At 42.1% G+C, this 20139-nt stretch overlaps 2 protein-coding genes and 1 pseudogene across 5 annotated transcripts; all 3 read right to left on the reverse strand.

Annotated features, from left to right (window-relative positions):
- Positions 1-15: 15 nt before the first annotated feature.
- On the reverse strand, positions 16-4871 carry LOC117598757 (perforin-1-like). 3 transcript variants are annotated; one of them, XM_034309712.1, is made up of 5 exons: positions 4799-4871; positions 1867-2424; positions 1610-1748; positions 1244-1461; positions 16-1057 (listed from the first exon to the last, which is right to left on the reverse strand). In XM_034309712.1, the coding sequence occupies exons 2-5, from the start codon at positions 2391-2393 to the stop codon at positions 178-180; spliced, it is 1764 nt and encodes a 587-aa protein (XP_034165603.1). In that variant the 5' UTR covers positions 2394-2424; positions 4799-4871; the 3' UTR covers positions 16-177. The 3 variants fall into 3 exon arrangements, with proteins under 3 accessions (XP_034165603.1, XP_034165605.1, XP_034165604.1); XM_034309714.2 differs by having other exon boundaries at positions 1867-2419; positions 4799-4840; XM_034309713.2 differs by lacking the exon at positions 4799-4871 and adding an exon at positions 2507-2774.
- Positions 4872-5472: 601 nt separating this feature from the next.
- LOC113528609 (perforin-1) lies at positions 5473-9353 on the reverse strand. Of its 2 annotated transcripts, XM_053239065.1 has the most exons (6): positions 9264-9353; positions 8280-8425; positions 7313-7864; positions 7056-7194; positions 6685-6902; positions 5473-6501 (listed from the first exon to the last, which is right to left on the reverse strand). In XM_053239065.1, exons 3-6 carry the CDS (start codon positions 7837-7839, stop codon positions 5622-5624), a joined length of 1764 nt encoding a protein of 587 aa, XP_053095040.1. In that variant the 5' UTR covers positions 7840-7864; positions 8280-8425; positions 9264-9353; the 3' UTR covers positions 5473-5621. The 2 variants fall into 2 exon arrangements, with proteins under 2 accessions (XP_053095040.1, XP_034165606.1); XM_034309715.2 differs by lacking the exon at positions 8280-8425 and having other exon boundaries at positions 9264-9329.
- A 521-nt stretch (positions 9354-9874) lies between these two features.
- On the reverse strand, positions 9875-19322 carry LOC128319932 (perforin-1-like; annotated as a pseudogene).
- Positions 19323-20139: the final 817 nt, after the last annotated feature.

Here is a 20139-nt window from a genome sequence, read left to right on the forward strand (position 1 = left end):
ATATAGAAAAAAGTATTGCTTCATTAGACTTTTATTAGGCTTTAAAAAGGCAATAGGCAGCACACATGAGCAGAAAAGGTTTAGTAATAATGTGCCAATATTATGTGCACCTATTCTACTTAAACATTATGATAGCTGGTGTGAATATGCAATAGCTGCGCAAAGAACACAATTAGTCTACAATTCAAGACCTTTAGCTTTGCGAATGTTGCTCTGGTTGAATCGGGGAATGCGTTCATCGAGGAGCACTCCCATCTCCAGCAGCATACCTCTGGGAATCGGGCGAGCATTCCGGGAGACGTACAGTTTCTCTAGCTGTGCCTCCATGGGAGAGGGATTGTACTCCCTGCATGAAGGACCAGTCAATCCAGGGATGCACTTCACCTGCACTTTATAATACAGCATTCCGTGATTGAGTGCACAGGCATTCTTCTCCACTCCAGATTTCAGTGGAACGTTGCATGCCCCGAGAAGGTCATCATCTGAATCACTGTCCTCGTCCCACACCTCCAGCTTCACGCTGCTGAAATGAGTAATGTCCATAGTTCCAAGATGGAAATCCCAGTCCCAGTAGGGTGAGTCGTTATCCGGGATCACAGATGTCTGGCCTCTGGGGATCTGTCCATTGAGGAGGATCTTGACAAATCCGTCTGTCTGAGTGAAGTAATCTCCATATAAACCTGTGGCTTTGATCGCAGTTACGGTGACTTGAGCAGATCCTCTCAGAGTGGGGCAGCAGTTGAGGGCCACGCCTGGGTTGTTGTGGCAGCTGCAGCTGCACGGCTCCTCAGGGTTGGTCTTCACACCGGTCTTACATGAGCTTGTGCAGTTTTTTAACAGAGCCCTCTGGAGGATGTAGTCCTTGATGGCATTGCGCAAATGCACTCGGATTGATTTCTTTGCTGGCAGCAACCGGTGAAGGGGTTCGAGTGAGTAGGAAAGCACATCAGGGTGAGCGGGCAGAGATGAGACCCACTCCTTATAGGCCTTTGGGTCATTTTTTGACAAGAAAAGGAGGTCAACACTCTGAGTGTAGCCACCAATCACATCTGTTTCCCTGTTGGGGATAACAAAAACACGTTTTTGGAATAATCCAAATATTTTATATAAGTTTGGAATAATTTAACCAGCTGAACTAAGTGTTCATTTGGGTGCCTTATTTATCAACAGTGATTTGCAACAATATCAACAATAAGTTGGGTACAGAGAGAGCGAGAAAGTGAGAGTGATGAGAGATACAAACCTGTCACTGAAGCTGCTGGAGAAGCTCTTTTTGCTCAGAGTCTTTTCCTTGGCCTGCTTGCAGTGATGAGCCTCAGTCTGCAGGTTTGCAGCTATTCCCGTACTGGCAGAAGCCTCCACGTCCAGACACATCTTCACCTCATCCACACTCAGACCCTGCAGGGACGCCTGGCACTCCCTGATGCTGGTCACAGAGTGAACCTCTCCACCCAGAGTCACCTGCACACAGCCACAGTGTTTCCAGTCAACAAAAGCACACGTGTATTCATTCTGAAACTGTGAAGTTGTATTCATTGTTCAGTACTTCCAAACTGCAGTAGGTGAGTCTGCTCCATATTCTATTGTAGAAATCTGTTATCTCATTCACCTTTGTGATATAATGAGTACCAAACTTGTCAATCAGCCTGAAATAGAGGTGCTTTGTAGACTCATCATATGTCTTAGGGAGACTTCCGAATTCATTAATCAGCTCTGGGTGCAGGAGTGGATGGCTCGAAACCCTGTATCTAACAGACAGACCATAAAGTATAAGTCAAAAACAATGAGGAATGATGCTGTATTTGTATAATTAAATAGAAATCAACGTTAGAAGGCACTGTCAAAATACAAATTTTCACATCCTACTTGTAGTATCCACAAGAGACAGCATGACTGGTGAAGCTGAACTTGTCTTTTTTGGTTTTCTGCATTGAATATTCGGCCAGCTTGGAGTTACTGCCTGCCAGCATCAGTGATCCCTGAACTTTTGGAGTTACTATTTGCAAGTCTGACTGCCAGTTGTTCTCAATAGAAGAGGTGCTGGAGCTGACCAGGGCCTCGCTGGACTGGTAGACAGAGCTGGACACCTTCATTTTGCACTTCCGACTTGGTCTCCAGTCCACCACAGAAACTGGGAGCTTCTGCACTTGACCTCCCATGTAGGGGTTTTTACACAGAGTGCAGAAGTTGTTCTGGATCCAGGAGCTCATATCAATGACAAAGGCCCCTTTCCGTTGCATGGTGGTGATGTCAAAGCCTTCTCCTGCTAGGTTGGATCCTGGAGCGAAGTCCACATTGTGACATTGAGACTCATTGGCCTTGAAGCAGGTCTGGCTGGTTGGAGGAGGGAGCAAATTGGCAACGATGGCCCAAATCAGAAGTGTCTGCAGCATGGCTGGTTTTGGGGTGTGTCCTGTTTCTGTACTAGAAAATTCAGATTTGTAAATATCAAAAAAAAAAAAAAAAAAAATTAAGTTACTTCACTGCTTAGAAAAAACATACTTACAACACTTTTCATGGTGTTCATTTAGCATCTGTAATAAAATAAATCTGCCTCCTTTAAGATAAATTAAAATTAACACAGCACAAGTGAGTTTCAGGCCACAGGAACAGATACTTGTGTCACACCTGCTAATACTGATCATGCACTTTTGACCTTCTCAATATCACCACCATCATCAAGAAAGCACAAAAGAGCTCTACATCCTCTGGAACCTTAAGAATTGTAGAGTATAGAATATTTATAGTATATTGCATTCATGCACACGTTGTGTTGCACTTTGTTTAGTAAACCAAATTACCACCACCAACACAGATGTGTGGCAAAAAAACAATCTTGTATCTTGTAATTGTTTGATGTACTTATTTATAAAAAAAATACAGTCATGACAATGTATGAGAACTTTTCATCAATACACACATGTATATATATATATATATATGACACAATTTTGGCCCTTTTGCCTCTGTAGACCACCACAGTGGATTTGAAATGAAGCAATCAAGATGTGATTGAGGTGTAGACTTTCAGCTTTAATTCAAGGGGTTTAACAAAAATATTGCATTAACGGTTTAGGAATTACAGCCATGTTTTACAGAGTCCCTCCATTTTCACAGGCTCAAAAGTAATTGGACAATTGCCTGATAGTTCAGCTGGTTTCATGGCCAGCTGTGGCCTGTTTCCTCCATATCTCATGATAAATTAAGGAGATAAAAGGTCTGGAGCTGATTCCAAGTGTTGAATTTGCATTTGGTAGATGTTTATGGGAACTCCCACTAGTGCAGTCCAGCAAATGTTGATGCAATTGAAGGAGGCCATCGTTAGGCTGAAAAACCAAAACAGACCTATCAGAGAGATAGCAGAAAATTTAGGAGTGGCCAAATCAACAATTTGGTACATTCTTAAAAAGAAGGAATGCACTGGTGAGCTCAGCAACACCAAAAGGCCTGGAAGACCACAGAAAAACAACTGAAGTGGATGATTGCAGAATTCTTTTCTTATTGAAGAAAAACCCCTTCACAACATCTAGCCAAGTCAGGAACACTTTGGAGGAGGTAGGCGTATCATTGTCAAAGTCTACAATCAAGAGCCACCTATATGAAAATACAGACGGTTTACCTCAAAATGCAAACTGCTGGTAACACTCAAGAACAGAAAGACCAGATTAGACTTTGCTAAAAAAACCTCTAAAAAAAGCCTGACCAGTTCTGATGCAAGATTAACTTGTACCAGAATGATGGGAAGAGAAAAGTATGGAGAAGGAAAGGAAGGGTTCATGATCCAAAGCATACCACATCATCCGTCAAAAGTGTGGAGGCAGTGTTATAGCATGGGCATGTTTGGCTGCCAATGCAACTGGGTCACTGGGGTTGATTGATTGATGTGACTGCTGATAGAAGTAGCAGGATGAATTCTGACATGTATAGAGCTATACTTTCTGATCAGATTCAGTCAAATGCTGCAAAACTGATAGGACAGCGCTTCACAGTACAGATGGATAACAACCCAAAACATACTGTGAAAGCAGCCCAAGAGCTTGGAAATTAAATGTTCTTAAATGGCCGAGTCAGTCACCTGACCTCAACCCAATTGAGCTGCTTTTCACTTACTGAAGACAAACCTGAAGGCAGAAAGACCCACAAACAAGCAGCAACTGAAGATGGCTGCAGTAAAAAACTGGCAAAGCATCTCAAGGGAGAAAAAGTCAGCATTTGGTGATGTCCATGGGGTCCAGACTTCAGGCAGTCATTGACTGCAAAGGATTTACCTCCAATTAATAGAAATAATCCTAATATTTATTTTTATATTAGTTTGTCCCATTACTTTTGAGCCTGTGAAAATGGAGGGACTCTGTAAAAAATGGCTGTATTTATTAAACGGTTAATGCAATATTTTTGTTAAACCCCTTGAATTAAAGCTGAAAGTCTACACGTCAATCACATCTTGATTTCTTCATTTCAAATCCATTGTGGTGGAGTACAGCGACAAAACGACCGAAATTGTTACTGTCCAAATACTCATGGACCGTATATATATATATATATATATATATATATATATACATATATATATATATATGTACAGATAGATAAATATAGATATCAGCATTGTGTATCTTATAATTACAGTGATTTAGACCCCAAAATATAGTTCCTAATCTGTGACAATAGTTTAGCAATATATTTACCATTCAGTAGATTTGCTCAAATAGTCAATATACGTGACTAAAAAAATACGAGTTATGAAAATGTCCCCTAAAAGAAGACTTATTTCAAATGTAGGGCTCGTTTCACTTACCTTGATGTGTCTATGAGCAGATAAACCCTGTGCACTTTAAATGGAGCTTCAAAATGAACCCTTTAGAACCTTTTAAATGTTCTTCTTTAGTTCTACATGGGGTATTTATACCCATGTGCAAGACATGGGGCAGGACGATTTATAGGTCTATAAATAGGTCTATAAATTTGGAGGGGCTTGAACAAAAGTGTGCATTATATGCGTGAGTGTGTGTAGTGTGTTAGGCTGTTATTATTAATTATTACATTGCAATGCTGTTGAATTCTAGATGCTCAAATCTTACATTTTGGTACGTTTTGCTCATGATTTGTTTATTCATCAGTGCTATCAGAGTACCTTAGATGTACAGAACTGGTAGAGTGTTTATTGTGTGTGTAGAGAACAAAACACATATGATTTATGTTAATCTAACAGCTTTCTTTAGAACCAAAGAGAGTTTTTGAAAGCAATATTCAGTCTGATATTCTGATCTAATGGACATGCGTTCACTCAGGCTGTGAAAATGAAAACCACAGATAGCTACACAAATTTTCTGTAGGTTGTGTGGGCTTCGTGGGTGGGCCAACAGTGTGAAGATGCTTTTTTAAAAGTTGCAAATGTATACCATTATTTTATTGTATTCCCAACACAACATCTAGCTTTCATCAAGAATATTTCTGCAACATTTTGCTTCATGAGACATTTATTAAGCTTTCAAAAAGGCAAAAGGCATCACACATGAGCAGGAAAGGTTTAGTAATAATACGCCAATATTATGTGCACCTGTTCTACTTTAAACATTATGATGAGAATATGCAATAGATGCACAAAGAACACAACTGGTCTACAATTCAAGACCTTTAACTTTGCGAATGTTGCTCTGGTTGAAGTGGGGAATGCGTTCATCGAGGAGCACTCCCATCTCCAGCAGCATACCTCTGGGAATCGGGCGAGCATTCCGGGAGACGTACAGTTTCTCTAGCTGTGCCTCCATGGGAGAGGGATTGTACTCCGTGCACGAAGGACCAGTCAATCCAGGGATGCACTTCACCTGCACTTTATAATACAGCACTCCGTGATTGAGTGCACAGGCATTCTTCTCCACTCCCGATTTCAGTGGAACGTTGCATGCCCCGAGAAGGTCATTATCTGAATCACTGTCCTCGTCCCACACCTCCAGCTTCACGCTGCTGAAATGAGTAATGTCCATAGTTCCAAGATGGAAATCCCAGTCCCAACTGGGCGAGTTGTCATCGGGGATCACAGACGTCTGGCCTCCGTTGATTTTACCGTTGAGGAGGATCTTGACGAATGCATCTGTCTGAGTCAAGTAATCTCCATATAAACCTGTGGCTTTGATCGCAGTTACGGTCACATGAGCAGATCCTCTCTGAGTGGGGCAGCAGTTGAGGGCCACGTCTGGGTTGTTGTGGCAGCTGCAGCTGCACGGCTCCTCAGGGTTGGTCTTCACACCGGTCTTACATGGGCTTGTGCAGTTTTTTAACAGAGCCCTCTGGAGAATGTAGTCCTTGATGGCATTGCGCAAATGCACTCGGATTGGGTTCTTTGCTGGTAGCAACTCGTGAAGGGGCTTGAGCGAGTAGGAAAGCACATCAGGGTGAGCGGGCAGAGATGAGACCCACTCCTTATAGGCCTTTGGGTCATTATTTGATGAGAAAAGGAGGTCGGTACTCTGAGTGTAGCCACCAATTACATCTGTTTCCCTGTTGGGGATGATAGAAACACATGTTTTTGGAATAATCTAATATTTTGGTTTATATATATTTGAAGTAATTTAACCAGCTGACCCAAGTGTTCATTTGGGCACCTTATTGATCAACAATGATTTGCAACAATATGCGACAATAAGTTGGTTACAGAGAGAGAGCGTGATGAGAGATACAAACCTGTCACTGAAGCTGCTGGAGAAGCTCTTTTTGTTCAGAGTCTTGTCTTTGGCCTGCTTGCAGTGATGAGCCTCGGTCTGCAGGTTTGCAGATATTCCCGTACTGGCAGAAGCCTCCACGTCTAGACACATCTTCACCTCGTCCACACTCAGACCCTGCAGGGACGCCTGGCACTCCTTGATGCTGGTCACAGAACGAACCTCTCCACCCAGAGTCACCTGCACACAGCCACAGTGTTTCCAGTCAACAAAAGCACACGTGTATTCATTCTGAAACTGTGAAGTTGTATTCATTGTTCATAAATAGACTACTTTATAATTGAGGTCGACGAGGCTGCTTCAAAGTCTGTGGAAAACAATGATCTCATTCACCTTTGTGATATAATGAGTACCAAACTCGTCAATAAGCTTGTAATAGAGGTGCTTTGTAGACTCATCATATGTCTCAGGGAGACTTCCGAATTCATTAATCAGCTCTGGGTGCAGGAGTGGACGGCTCGAAACCCTGTATCTAAAAGACAGACCATAAAGTAGAACTCAAAAACAATGATGAATGATGCTGTATTTGTATAATTAAATAGAAAGCAACGTTAGAGGGCACTGTCAAAATACAAGCTTTCACATCCTACCCGTAGTATCCACAAGAGACAGTCTGGCTGGTGAAGCTGAACTTGTCTTTTTTGGTTTTCTGCATTGAATATTCGGCCAGCTTGGAGTTACTGCCTGCCAGCATCAGTGATCCCTGAACTTTTGGAGTTACTATTTGCAAGTCTGTCTGCCACTTGTTCTCAATAGAAGAGGTGCTGGAGCTGACCAGGGCCTCGCTGGACTGGTAGACAGAGCTGGACACCTTCATTTTGCACTTCCGACTTGGTCTCCAGTCCACCACAGAAACTGGGAGCTTCTGCACTTGACCTCCCATGTAGGGGTTTTTACACAGAGTGCAGGAGTTGTTCTGGATCCAGGAGCTCATATCAATGACAAAGGCCCCTTTCCGTTGCATGGTGGTGATGTCAAAGCCTTCTCCTGCTAGGTTGGATCCTGGAGCGAAGTCCACATTGCCACACTGAGACTCATTGGCCTTGAAGCAGGTCTGGCTGGTTGGAGGAGGGAGCAAATTGGCAACGACGGCCCAAATCAGAAGAGTCTGAACCATGGTGGATTTGCGGTGTGTTCTGTTTCTTCATTACAAAATTCAGATTTGCAGATGTAAACATTTTTTAACTTACTTCACTGCATAGACAAAACATACTTACACCACTTTTTATGGTGTTCATTTAGCATCTGTAATAAATTAAAATTAACACAGCACAAGTGAGTTTCAGACCACAGGAAAAGATGCTTGTGTCACACCTGCTAATACTGATCATGCACTTTTGCACTTCTCAATATCACCACCATCATCAAGAAAGCGCAAAAGAGCTCTACATCCTCTGGAAACTTAAGAATTGTAGTGAAGTGAAGTGAAGTGAAGTGACTTGTGGCCAAGTATGGTGACCCATACTCGGAATTTGTGCTCTGCATTTAACCCATCCAAGTGCACACACACAGTAGTGAACACACACACACACACACACACACACCGTGAAAACACACCCGGAGCAGTGGGCAGCCTTTTTTTGCTGCGGCGCCCGGGGAGCAGTTGGGGGTTTGGTGCCTTGCTCAAGGGTCTCACCTCAGTCGTGGTATTGAGGGTGGGAGAGAGCGCTGGTCATTCACTCCCCCCACCTACAATCCCTGCCCTGTAGAATGTAGAAGCAGCTGTTGATAGAGTTCTAATTGGCAATGTTCCAAAGTATGCTGACATCCTGCATTACTGGTACTGCAGTACTGACTCACACACCAAGAGTAACGCATTGTGCACAAGGCCTTAAAAATAATTGGATATTATCAACCATCAGTGCAATCTCCCATTTAGTCTCCTTCTGCCATCAGAGAACTCAACTCTTCGCTCTTCAGACGCAGGTGAAAAGTCCCTGCTTCTCCCAGTCTTTACTGCGATAGTATTTTTCCACACAAACCGTAATGTGACACTGTGTTATATCTGCATTCATTACTGTTACACATCAACTCCAGTCACTATTGCTGCTGCTGTTTAATCCATCAGTCCTACCGTAACATTTGTACACTTTTTTTCCTTGACTGACTTTGGTACTGACTCATTAATGAACATTTCGTCAATCACACATCACAATGTACACCACCAACACAGATGTGTGGCAAGAAATTATCTTGTATCTTGTAATTGTTTGATGTACTTATTTATATACAATCATGATAAAGTATGTGGCCTTTACACCATATATACATATATGCAGTGCCAAGGACCTCTGGGACTAAAAATATAGAGCATAGATGAATCACAGTTTCCTAGTTTTTATTTTAACAGTGTTTCAGTATGTTCTTACCTAATTAATTTGTGGATCAATTTCAGCATCGTGTAGCTTATAATTACAGTGATTTGTCCCCCAAAACATATTTACCATTCAGTAGTCAATATGCATGACTGAAAAAAAAAAGAATTGTGAAAATGTCCATTAAAAGTGGATGTAATTCAAATGTAGGGCTCGTTTCACTTACCTTGACGTGTGTATGAGCAGATATAACCTGTGCACTTTACATTTGTCTTCTCAATGAACCTTTCAGAACCTTTTAAATGTTCTTCTTTAGTTCTACATGGGGTATTTATACCCATGTGCAAGGCATGGGGCAGGATAGTTTATAGGTATATAAATAGGTCTATAAATTTGGAGGAGTTTAAAAAAAAGTGTGAAATGATGTATGTGTGAGATGTACAGGGCTGGTAGAGTGTTTATTGTGTGCGTAGAGAACAAAACACATATGATTTATGTTAATCTAACAGCATTCTTTAGAACTAAAGAAAGTTTTTGTAAGCAATAGTTAGTCTGATATTCTGATCTAATGGACATGTGTTCACTCAGGCTGTGAAAATAAAAACCACACATAGCTACACAGATTTTCTGTAGGTTGTGTGGGCTTTGTGGGTGTGCCAACAGTGTGAAGATGCTTTTTTGAAAGTTGCAAATGTAAACCATTATTTTATTGTATTCTCAACACAACATCTAGCTTTCATCAAGAATATTTCTGCAACATTGTGCTTCAGGAAACATTTATTAAGCTTTCAAAAAGGCAAAAGGCAGCACAAATGAGCAGGAAAGGTTTAGTAATAATGCGCCAATATTATTTGCACCTATTCTACTTTAAACATTATGATAGCTGGTGTGAATATGTATTAGTTGTACAAAGAACACATTTGGCCTACAGTTCAAGACCTTTAGCTTTGCGAATATTGCTCTGGTTGAAGCGGGGAATGCATTCATCGAGGAGCACTCCCATCTCCAGCAGCATACCTCTGGGAATTGGGTGAGTGTTCCGGGAGACGTACAGTTTCTCCAGCTGTGCCTCCATGGGAGAGGGATTGTACTCCGAGCACGAAGGCCCAGCCAAACCAGGGATGCACTTCACCTGCACTTTATAATACAGCACTCCGTTATTGAGTGCACAGGCATTCTTCTCCACTCCAGATTTCACACTCGCTGAGAAAATTGACACACTGTCCTCGTCCCACACCTCCAGCTACAAGTTGCTGTACTGCATTAGGTCCACAATTCCACGATTGACATCCTCTGGCTCACGTTGATATTTTTGTTGAGGAAGATCTTAATGAATTTGTCTGTCTGATCAAACAAATCTCCATACAAATCTTTGATCGCAGTTACGGTGACTTGAGCAGATCCTCTCTGAGTGGGGCAGCAGTTGAGGGTCACACCCAGGTTGTTGTGGCAGCTGCAGCTGCACGGCTCCTCTGGGTTGGTCTTCACACCAGTCTTGCATGGGCTTGTGCAGTTTTTCAACAGTCCCCTCTGGAGGATGTAGCCATTGATGGCTTTGTGCAAATGCTCTTTGATTGGTTTATTAGCTAGCAGCAAATGGCGGGGCTCGAGCAAATAGGAGCTTCTGTGTTTGACCTCCCATGTAGGGGTTTTTGCACAGAATCCAGGACTTGTTGTTCTGGAGCCAAGAGCTCATGTCCAAACCTTCTGCTGCTAGATTGGATCCTGGAGCGGAGTCCACATTGACACATTGAGTTTCATCAGCCTGGAAGTAATTCTGGCTGGTTGGGGTGGGAGAGTTTTGGCAAACATTACCCAAGTCAGCAACATGGTGGGACTTGTTGCATGTCCTTTTCCTATAATAATCAGAATCAGAATCAGAATTAGCTTCACAGACACACAAGGAATTGTTGTGTTTTTTTTAAGGTACTCCTTGGTACATACATGCATACATACATACATACATATCTTACATGATGTTACAACCCCAATTAGTCTAAGGGTATGTGGGGAATAACACTTATTTGATTATTAAAAATATCAGTTGTGGGTGTGTAGTCAGGGACCAACAACCAGTAAAGCAAATCAATCCAGGTGATTTATTTATCTATATACAAGTGGTAAAGTGTGTGGTGCCAAGTGAGAGTGGTAATATTTACAAATTATTTACAATAACACGTAACAAGACACAAAAGGGGAAAAGGGACGCGAACGGCACCAAAACAAAGAAAGGAACAAAACAAAACAAGTCTAACTATTTTCAAACCTTCTAACCTAACTATAACAAAAGATAGAAATAAATCTTCAGTGTCCAGGAACTACCTACTCTATCTGTGCAAACCAAAAGTACAGAGGGTGGTGCCTAACCTAATGTGTCTAATACAAAAAAACGGAATTCCTACGTGCTGTACAATGTATGTCACGTGACGTACTTAACTGTCCACTTTTCCCCAACACTAACAGAGTCACAAACCAGGGTAACGAACACTAAGTTTAACTATACAAACAAGTGTCTAGAACAAAGTGGGGGAAACATGGAACAAATGACATACAAGAACAAAAACACAGTAAGGCAGCGTAACTAGAACACAGAAAACAGAGGTACAACAGGGTTTTAGGTTTTAACAGCCACAACAACTCCTTCTGCATGAATGAATGGCTGTGGGTTTTAAATAGGCGGGGTCAGAGGTGGATTGGTTGTCACGACTGATGACATCAGCGGGGATAATCGAGACAGACAGAAATGTTATCCAATGGGGCAGAGAAAGAGAGGGCGGGCGAGAGAAAAGGGGAGAGAACAAAACACAAAAACATGTGGACATACCCCAGAACATAACACATAAGAACAGAAAACACTTAAATAGTAAGACAATAAAATAATAAAATAATAATAATAATAATGTGTATGATTAGGGTTATTAACTCTATATACAGCTATATAAATAAAGAGATATGCATATGTATTAACATAATACTAGAAAAAGAGGCAGTAATTAGAGCTGGAGGATGAATTACAGGAATGAATTACAGAACACAGGTAATGATTCCTGTGTTAGCTGTTTAAGCTGGAGATGGCATGGGGGAAAAAACTGCTTTTATGCCTAGATTTTGCAGTGCACAGAGATCTGTAACGTCTGCCTGAAAGAAGAAGTGCAAACAGGTTGTGGCCGGGGTGAGAGGGGTCTGTGATGATGTTACTTGCCCGTTTCTTCACTCTAGAGTTGTACAAGTCCTGAAGGTTGGGCAGGTGCACACCAATGATCCTTTCTGCTGTCCTAACAGTCCGTTGCAGTCTTCTTATATCTGATTTGCTGGCTGACCCAAACCAGACAGTTATAGCAGAGCACAGAACCGACTCAATAACAGGTTGAACTTTTTCAGTTGACAAAGGAAGAACAACCTCTGCTGGGCCTTTTTCACAATGGAGTCAATGTGGATGTCCCACTTCAGGTCCTGTGAGATGGTGGTGCCCAGGAACTTGAATGACTCCACTGCAGTCACAGTGCTGTCCATGATGGTGAGAAGGGGGAGAGGAGGGGGGGTTTCTCCTGAAGTTCACTATCATCAGTTTTGAGTGTGTTTAGCTCCAGGTTGTTGTGACTGCACCAGACAGCCAGCTGCTCAACCTCTTGTCTGTAAGCAGACTCATTGCTGTCCTGGATGAGACTGATGACTGTAGTGTCATCTGCAAACTTCAAGAGTTTGACAGAGGGGTCTTTAGAGGTACAGTCATTTGTGTAGAGGGAGAAAAGCAGTGGGGAGAGAATGCAGCCCTGAGGAGCTCCAGTGCTGATGGTGCGGGTGTTGGATGTGAATTTTCTCAGCCTCATTAGCTGCTGTCTGTCTGTCAGGAAGCTGGTGATCCACTGACAGATGGAGGTGGGTACAGAGAGCTGTGTCAGTTTATTTAGAAGGGAATCTGGGGTGATGGTGTTGAAAGCAGAGCTGAAGTCCACAAACAGGATCCTTGCATAAGTCCCCAGACATTAAAGCAACAGGTCTGTAGTCATTTAGTCCTGTGATTTTTGGTTTCTTGGGTACAGAGATGATGGTGGAGCGTTTGAAGCAGGAGGGGGTGTTGATAGCTGTGTTGTGAGACGGTCAGAGTGGGTGTGGGGTGTCAGACCAGGCTTTTCAAACCTACAGTAGAACACGTCCAGGTCTTCAGCCAGTTGTTGATTGGCCTCAGTGCTGGGGTATAGGGTCTTGTAGCTGGTGATGGCTTTCAGGCCTTTCCACACTGATGTAGAGTCATTACTTGAGAGCTGTTTTTTCAGCTTTTCAGAGTAGTTTTGCTTTGCCACTCTTATCTCCCTATTTAGTGTGTATTTGGCCTGTTTGTACAAGGCTTTGTCCCCACTTTTGTAGGTGTCCTCTTTGGCCTGGCGAAGCTGTTTAATTTGCTGTTTGTTTGTTTGTTTAATAAAAGAATTCAGGCTTTTAAATGTAAAGCTATTTATAGTTACCTTACTGCATGGGCATAAAGTACTTAGACCACTTTTTATGGTGTTAGTTTTGTGTCTGTAATAAAATAAATCTGTGTCTCCACAGCACAAGCAAGTTTCCGGACAAGAAAAGATGTTTGTGTGACAGCTGTTAATATGATCACTCAGTTGTTTGATGTATTTATTTATTTACAAAAGAGAGAAGTATTACACTTAACAGAAATGCACTCTGTGTTTTATCAGTGACTTTGGTGCTGCTTCTTGCATTGTAAATACAAGACAAATGTACAAGGCTTAATCAATTATTAATGTTTATTTACATTAGGTGTTGTGACACTCCTTATGTTACCAGGGGAATGAGGCCATGGGAAACAGGTGTGGCAAATCTCAAAAAGGGGCTTTAATGTAACAGAAGCTTGCTTTTCAGCCTTGTTCATCAAAATCACATTCACCCACATGGCTGGATGCACCTGCCCATGGCCCAAGTGGAAGTCCAGATACCATACTTCCACCCATCCAACTGCACATTTCTTTGGGTTTGCAGTGAGAAAACCTGAATGAAGGGTGACAAATTGGTGTAAACCAAAAAGAGTGGAAAAGGTCATTTTCTCACGAGATATGGCAGGCTGTCAATATCCCTTTGTCAAATCTAATGTTGAAAAAAGCAAGCCGCACCTAGTTGATTGAACAGTTTGTCAATTTGTGGCATTGGATTCGCATCAAATTTAGACTCCACGTTGACTTTTCTAAAGTCCACACAGAACCAGACTGACCCATCTGCATTAGGAACCAGGACCACCAGACTGGACCAGTCACTGTGGAAGTCCTCGATTACACCCATAACGAGCATGGCCACGAGCTCCTCCTGCGCCACTTGTTTTTTGTGTTTGTGCAAACCATAGGACTGGCTGTGTACAGCCACCCCCAGGGGCATCTCAATGTGGAGTTCTATGACATTATTGCGACCTAGTAGAGGTGAAAACATGTTGGAAAATTCCAAATTGGCCACCTCCATGATTTGGGATGGGGAGAGGTGGTCTCCACGGGGGATAGAAGTGGATTGAGCCACACGTTTTAGGTTCCCTTCAGGTCCCAGCTCCTTCCTCTCCGGAACTACCATCATCAGAGCCACACAGACCACCTCTCTCCATGGCTTTTATGGTATATCTGCTGTGTGCCACCTTTATCTGTTTGCCTTATCTCATAGTCGATGTCCCCAACTCTCTATGTGACTCTATGTGCCCGCTGAATGCTCGAATGGCTCCATGAAGGATTCCGGGTCGTCCCGTGGTCCCATCTTCTAGAGCTTGATGTGGGGCACGGGCTTGGCGGCCACCATGGCCACTGCTGCAGTACCCACCATCTGGACCACTGAACGTTATCATTTGGTATTAAAAGAGAAAAGCACAGGAATCCTGATTTTACATATAGCATGTTTTAGTTAGCATGTTGTAAAAGTATTCTTTTAAAAGGTCATTAATATCTTTAAATCTTTAAAGCAGACTGATTAGACTTCACCTATGCAGAAGAGTTTAAGAAAGAAAGAAAGAAAGAATATTCAGTCTCACTACCAAAGCTGCTTTACCAAAGCTGCTTTACCATTTTTGTCAAATATTTTTCTGTTGCAGTAATGAGATTTTATTGAAGCATTAACCAGAAAATGTTTAAAATATAAATATGTTCATATAATATAATTATAAATTGTTAAAAATATGAAAAATTATATATGTTATACCATACAGATCAAACGCCCAGGAACCACCCAAGAGATGCACATACTCATAGTCTATCAGGACCTGGCTGAAGTTTTTAGTGAAGGTAAGGCCTACAAGCTACCTCCTCATTGTCCTTGGGACTGTGTCTCCAACCTACAGGCAGATGCTACTCCCTCTAAACGCTGAGCATATCCTCTATCAATCCCAGAAACTAAAGCCATGGAAGAATACATTTGTGAAGCACTTGCACAGGAGTATATCTGCCCATCAACTTCTTCAGCTGTCACAAGTTTCTTCTTTGAGGAGAAAAAAGATGGGGGACTCTGGCCTTGTATCCACTATTGAAGCCTGAACAATGTCACTGTCAAGTACAGATATCCCAAGAGGAACATGTCCAGCAGGTGAGATCAGTGCTCAGAAAACTTCTTGACAATCACCTATTCATAAAAATATAAAAATGTGAGTTCCACCAAAAACCAGTATTGATGAGGAAATGGACCAGTCAAAAGTGGAAGCATCACCTTCATAGCCGCAACCCAAGACAACTAAAGAACTACAGAAGTTCTTATGGTTTGTGAATTTCTACCGCCAGTTCATATGAGGGTTCAGCTCTGTGGCCGCAACCTTAACATCACTCCAGAGAGGAAAATCCAAAACCCTCAAATGGACTGAGGAATCCACTCAGGCATTCACTGCTCAAGTCCTGCTTCCACCCACATCCTGCATTAACCTGAACTTTCTCTTCATTGTGGAGGTTGATGCAACATGAAAATAGGGTTGATGCATTATTATCACTATGACATGGGTCTCCTGCCAAAATGCATTCTTGTGCCTTCTTTTCAAAGAAACTAACTCCTGCAGAGTGAAATTAGGAAAAAGAGAGTTTTAATTTTATCCTTACCTAAAGACCTGCTTCTAAGGACGTCAAAGCCGATGCCTTGTGCGTATTTATGAAAATCCTCTAGAAAATGCCTCTCCTGACACTATCATCCCAGAATCCTGTGTTGTAGCCCCAGTGCATTGGGAAATGATGGACGACGTTAACAGAGAGCAACACAGTGATCCACCTCCACCAGAATGTCCACCTACAAGAACCTATGTGCCCCACTCCATGAGAGAAAATGTCATCCAGTGGGTGCACACTTTGCTGAGTTTGGGACATCCAGGCACCCAATGAACCACCAGGTTAGTTGAGTATAAATTCTGGTGAAAAAATTTAGCCTCTGATGTAGAGAGGTTTGCGAGAGAATGTTCAGTTTGTGCACAATCATGTATGTCAAGACATTTCCCCACTGATCTCCTTGAACCTTTACTTATTCCTCAACATCCTTGATCTCACATAGCACGTGAATTCATCACTGACCTCCCACCACCTCAGGGCAATACTACAATCGTCACCATCATTGACTGACTTTAAAGAGATATTTAGGTTCTACGGCCTTCCGGAAGATATATTCTCAGATAGGGGAGCTCAGTGCACCTCATTAGTTTGGTGAGCTTTCTGCAAATGCTTAAATGTTACTGTCAGTTTTTCTTCAGGATATCATCCACAGATTAACAGTCAGAGTGTACTCCTGAGTAGGGGGGTGGGGAGGTTTCTGCGGAGCTACTTCTCAAGCAACCGGCAGGAGTCGAGCCACTACTTATCCTAAGCTGAATATACTAAAGATTTGCTCACACCAGGTACCCAGAGCCAATCCTCTGCCCCCACTGGCAGTTGATGGAGCACCTGCCTACAGTGTCTGAGAGCTCCTTAATTCCACTACTTCAGGGAATACTTTGTGGAGGGCTTCTTCTGCTTCTGTTTTACTGTTTGTACCATATATAAACCATGCACTCACAGCAAAGCCTTATAGTCTGCCTCAATATATTCTAGTAAGTTCTGAGCCTTTGTTACTCTCACTGGATCCTGTGTATGAGCTTTGCCTGTCTATCTCTATTTGTGGATTTTTGGCCTGTTGTGGATTTACTGCGTACCTACCTCTGCCTGTGTCTTGACATCAAACTTTGGAATTGTTTTGGACTCTGAGTATTTCTTACCTACCACATATGACCTGGTTCTGTTTTTGTATTACCCCTTTGACTATTGTGTGTGTGCTTGCAATAAACGTCTTGCACATGGATGGAAACCACCCTCTTAAGTCTACCTTTTTACAGCAGTGTTGTTGATGTTGATTCTCAATCTAGATTCTCTAAATCTAGATTCTCAGTGGAGAACAAAACACATATGATTTATGTTAACCTAAGCTTTCTTTAGAACCAAAGAGAGAAAAGAATAGCCACTATGTTGTTCTGCCCTGGCGGACACATCTTCCCTCAAGCTCTCAAAATCAAAACCACATGTAGCAATTCTGACATTCTGTAAGTCTTGTGGGTTTTCTTGAGGAGGTTTTCTTGATGCTTTTTAAAATTTGCAAATGTAAAACATTTATAGGACATGCCACACAATATCTGTTTTTTTTTTCCGAGAATACTTCAGCAATATTTCAAGAATACATTGCTTCATGACTCTTATTAGGCTTTAAAAAAAAGACAATGGCAGCACAAAAGAGCAGGAAAAGTAGATACTAATAATACACCAATATTATGTGCAAATATTCTACTTTAGAAATTGTAATAGCTGGTGTTGCAATTTACAAACTACACAATTGTAGCAATATTTTGCTTCATTAGACTTTTATTAAGCTTTGAAAAAGGCAAAAGGCAGCACAAATGAGCAGGAAAGGTTTAGTAATAATGTGCCAATATTATTTGCACCTATTCTACTTTAAACATTATGATAGCTGGTGTGAATATGTATTAGTTGTACAAAGAACACATTTGGGCTACAATTCAAGATCGTTAGCTTTGCGAATGTTGCTCTGGTTGAAGCAGGGAATGCATTCATCGAGGAGCACTCCCATCTCCAGCAGCATGCCTCTGGGAATCTGGTGAGCATTCCGGGAGACATATGCTTTCTCCAGCTGTGCCTCCATGGGAGAGGGATTGTACTCCGAGCATGAAGGGACCAGTCAATCCAGGGATGCACTTCACCTGCACTTTATAATACAGCACTCCGTGATTGAGTGCACAGACATTTTCCTCAACTCCAGATTTCAGTGGAACATTGCATTCCCCGAGAAGGTCATTATTTGACTTACTGTCCTCATCCCATACTTCTAACTTCATGCTGCTGAAATGAGTAATGTCCATAGTTCCAAGATGGAAATCCCAGTCCCACCTGGGTGAGTTGTCATTCTGAATCACAGATGTCTGGCCTCTGTTGATCTTACCGTTGAGGAGGCTCTTCACGAATGCATCTGTCGCATCCAAGAAATCTCCATGTAAACCTGTGGCTTTAATCGCAGTTACTGTGAGCAGATCCTCTCTGAGTGGGGCAGCAGTTGAGGGACACGCCCAGGTTATTGTGGCAGGTGCATTTGCACGGCTCCTCAGGGTTGGTCTTCACACCGGTCTTACATGGGCTTGTGCAGTTTTTTTAACAGAGCCCTCTGGAGGAAGTAGTCCTTGATGGCATTGCGCAAATGCACTCGGATTGGGTTCTTTGCCGGCAGCAACTCGTGAAGGGGCTCGAGCGAGTAGGAAAGCACATCAGGGTGAGCGGGCAGAGATGAGACCCACTCCTTATAGGCCTTTGGGTCATTATTTCATAAGAAAAAGAGGTCGGTCCTCTGAGTGTAGCCACCAATCACATTTGTTTCCCTGTTGGGGATGATAGAAACACATGTTTTTGGAATAATCTAATATTTTAATTTAATATTTATTTAAAGTAATTTAACCAGCTGACCCAAGTGTTCATTTGGACGCCTTATTTGGACGCCTTATTGATCAACAGTGATTTGCAACAATATGCGACAATAAGTTGGTTACAGAGAGAGAGCGTGATGAGAGATACAAACCTGTCACTGAACCTGCTGGAGAAGCTCTTTTTGCTCAGAATGTTGTCCTTGGCCTGCTTGCAGTGATGAGCCTCAGTTTTGCAGCTATTCCGATACTGACAGAAGCCTCCACATCCAGACACATCTTCACCTCGTCCACACTCAGACCCTGCAGAGACGCCTGGCACTCCTTGATGCTGGTCACAGAGTGAACCTCTCCACCCAGAGTTACCTGCACACAGCCACAGTGTTACCTCGATGTGTGTATGAGCAGATATAACCTGTACACGCTATGTGGGTCTTCTAAACGGACCTTCTAGAACCTCCTAAATCTTGAGTATTTCATGGAGTATTTATACACATGTGCATGACATGGGGCAGAAAGATTTATTGGTGTATGCAGATGTCAATAACTTAATGACTGGTTTGAAAAAAAGGGAAATAATGTGGTATGAGAGAGTTAAAAAGCAGTAATTGGTCTGCAGTTTGTGCTGTTGGACACATCCTCCCACAAGCTGTCAAAATCAAAACCATACATATCAGTTCTCATTTTCCCAAGTCCCAGATCAGAAGTGACTACAGCTTGGCTAGACTTTGAGTTTGTATTTAAAAAATTCAGGCTTGTACATGTAAAGATATTTAACCCTTGCATTCCCTTTATATTCTCACCCTTTACAGCATGGACTACATTTGCATTCATGGCATTTATCAGACGCTTTTATTCAGCATGATTTACAGAATTGCTTTGTAGTCAAGCAGAAAGCAACTGTAGAACTTTCAAAATTACACTGAGCCAAATAACTGGTTAGCAACAACACAAGTAGCTACCATAATGTTAGCTAGTAATGTTACATGATTATCTTTGTGTTAGTGCCTTATTTGCCATATTACTAGTAGGTACATGGGTGAAGACAGGCTTTTGCTGGTGGAAAACTAGCTGTCCTACCACAGTTCCACTACTTTTTTTTCTGGGCATAGAGCTAAATGCAATAAATACAGTTAATAAGACCCAGTAACTCAGCTTTCAAATCCCTTTTAATCTCTCTTTTTAAAATCTCTTTTTT

Source organism: Pangasianodon hypophthalmus, chromosome 13 (assembly GCF_027358585.1).
Source record: "Pangasianodon hypophthalmus isolate fPanHyp1 chromosome 13, fPanHyp1.pri, whole genome shotgun sequence".
Lineage (NCBI taxonomy): Eukaryota > Metazoa > Chordata > Actinopteri > Siluriformes > Pangasiidae > Pangasianodon > Pangasianodon hypophthalmus.

Excerpts from the sequence above, each read along its gene's own strand:
- LOC117598757 (XM_034309712.1), bottom strand. The coding sequence starts at position 2,393 with ATGCTGCAGACACTTCTGATTTGGGCCATCGTTGCCAATTTGCTCCCT. Across the intron at positions 1,749-1,866 it reads GTCTCTTGTGGATACTACAA|ATACAGGGTTTCGAGCCATC; the intron begins GTAGGATGTGAA and ends TCTGTCTGTTAG. Across the intron at positions 1,058-1,243 it reads TCCAGCAGCTTCAGTGACAG|GGAAACAGATGTGATTGGTG; the intron begins GTTTGTATCTCT and ends TATCCCCAACAG.
- LOC113528609 (XM_053239065.1), bottom strand. The coding sequence starts at position 7,839 with ATGGTTCAGACTCTTCTGATTTGGGCCGTCGTTGCCAATTTGCTCCCT. Across the intron at positions 7,195-7,312 it reads GTCTCTTGTGGATACTACGG|ATACAGGGTTTCGAGCCGTC; the intron begins GTAGGATGTGAA and ends TCTGTCTTTTAG. Across the intron at positions 6,903-7,055 it reads GTACTCATTATATCACAAAG|GTGACTCTGGGTGGAGAGGT; the intron begins GTGAATGAGATC and ends GGCTGTGTGCAG.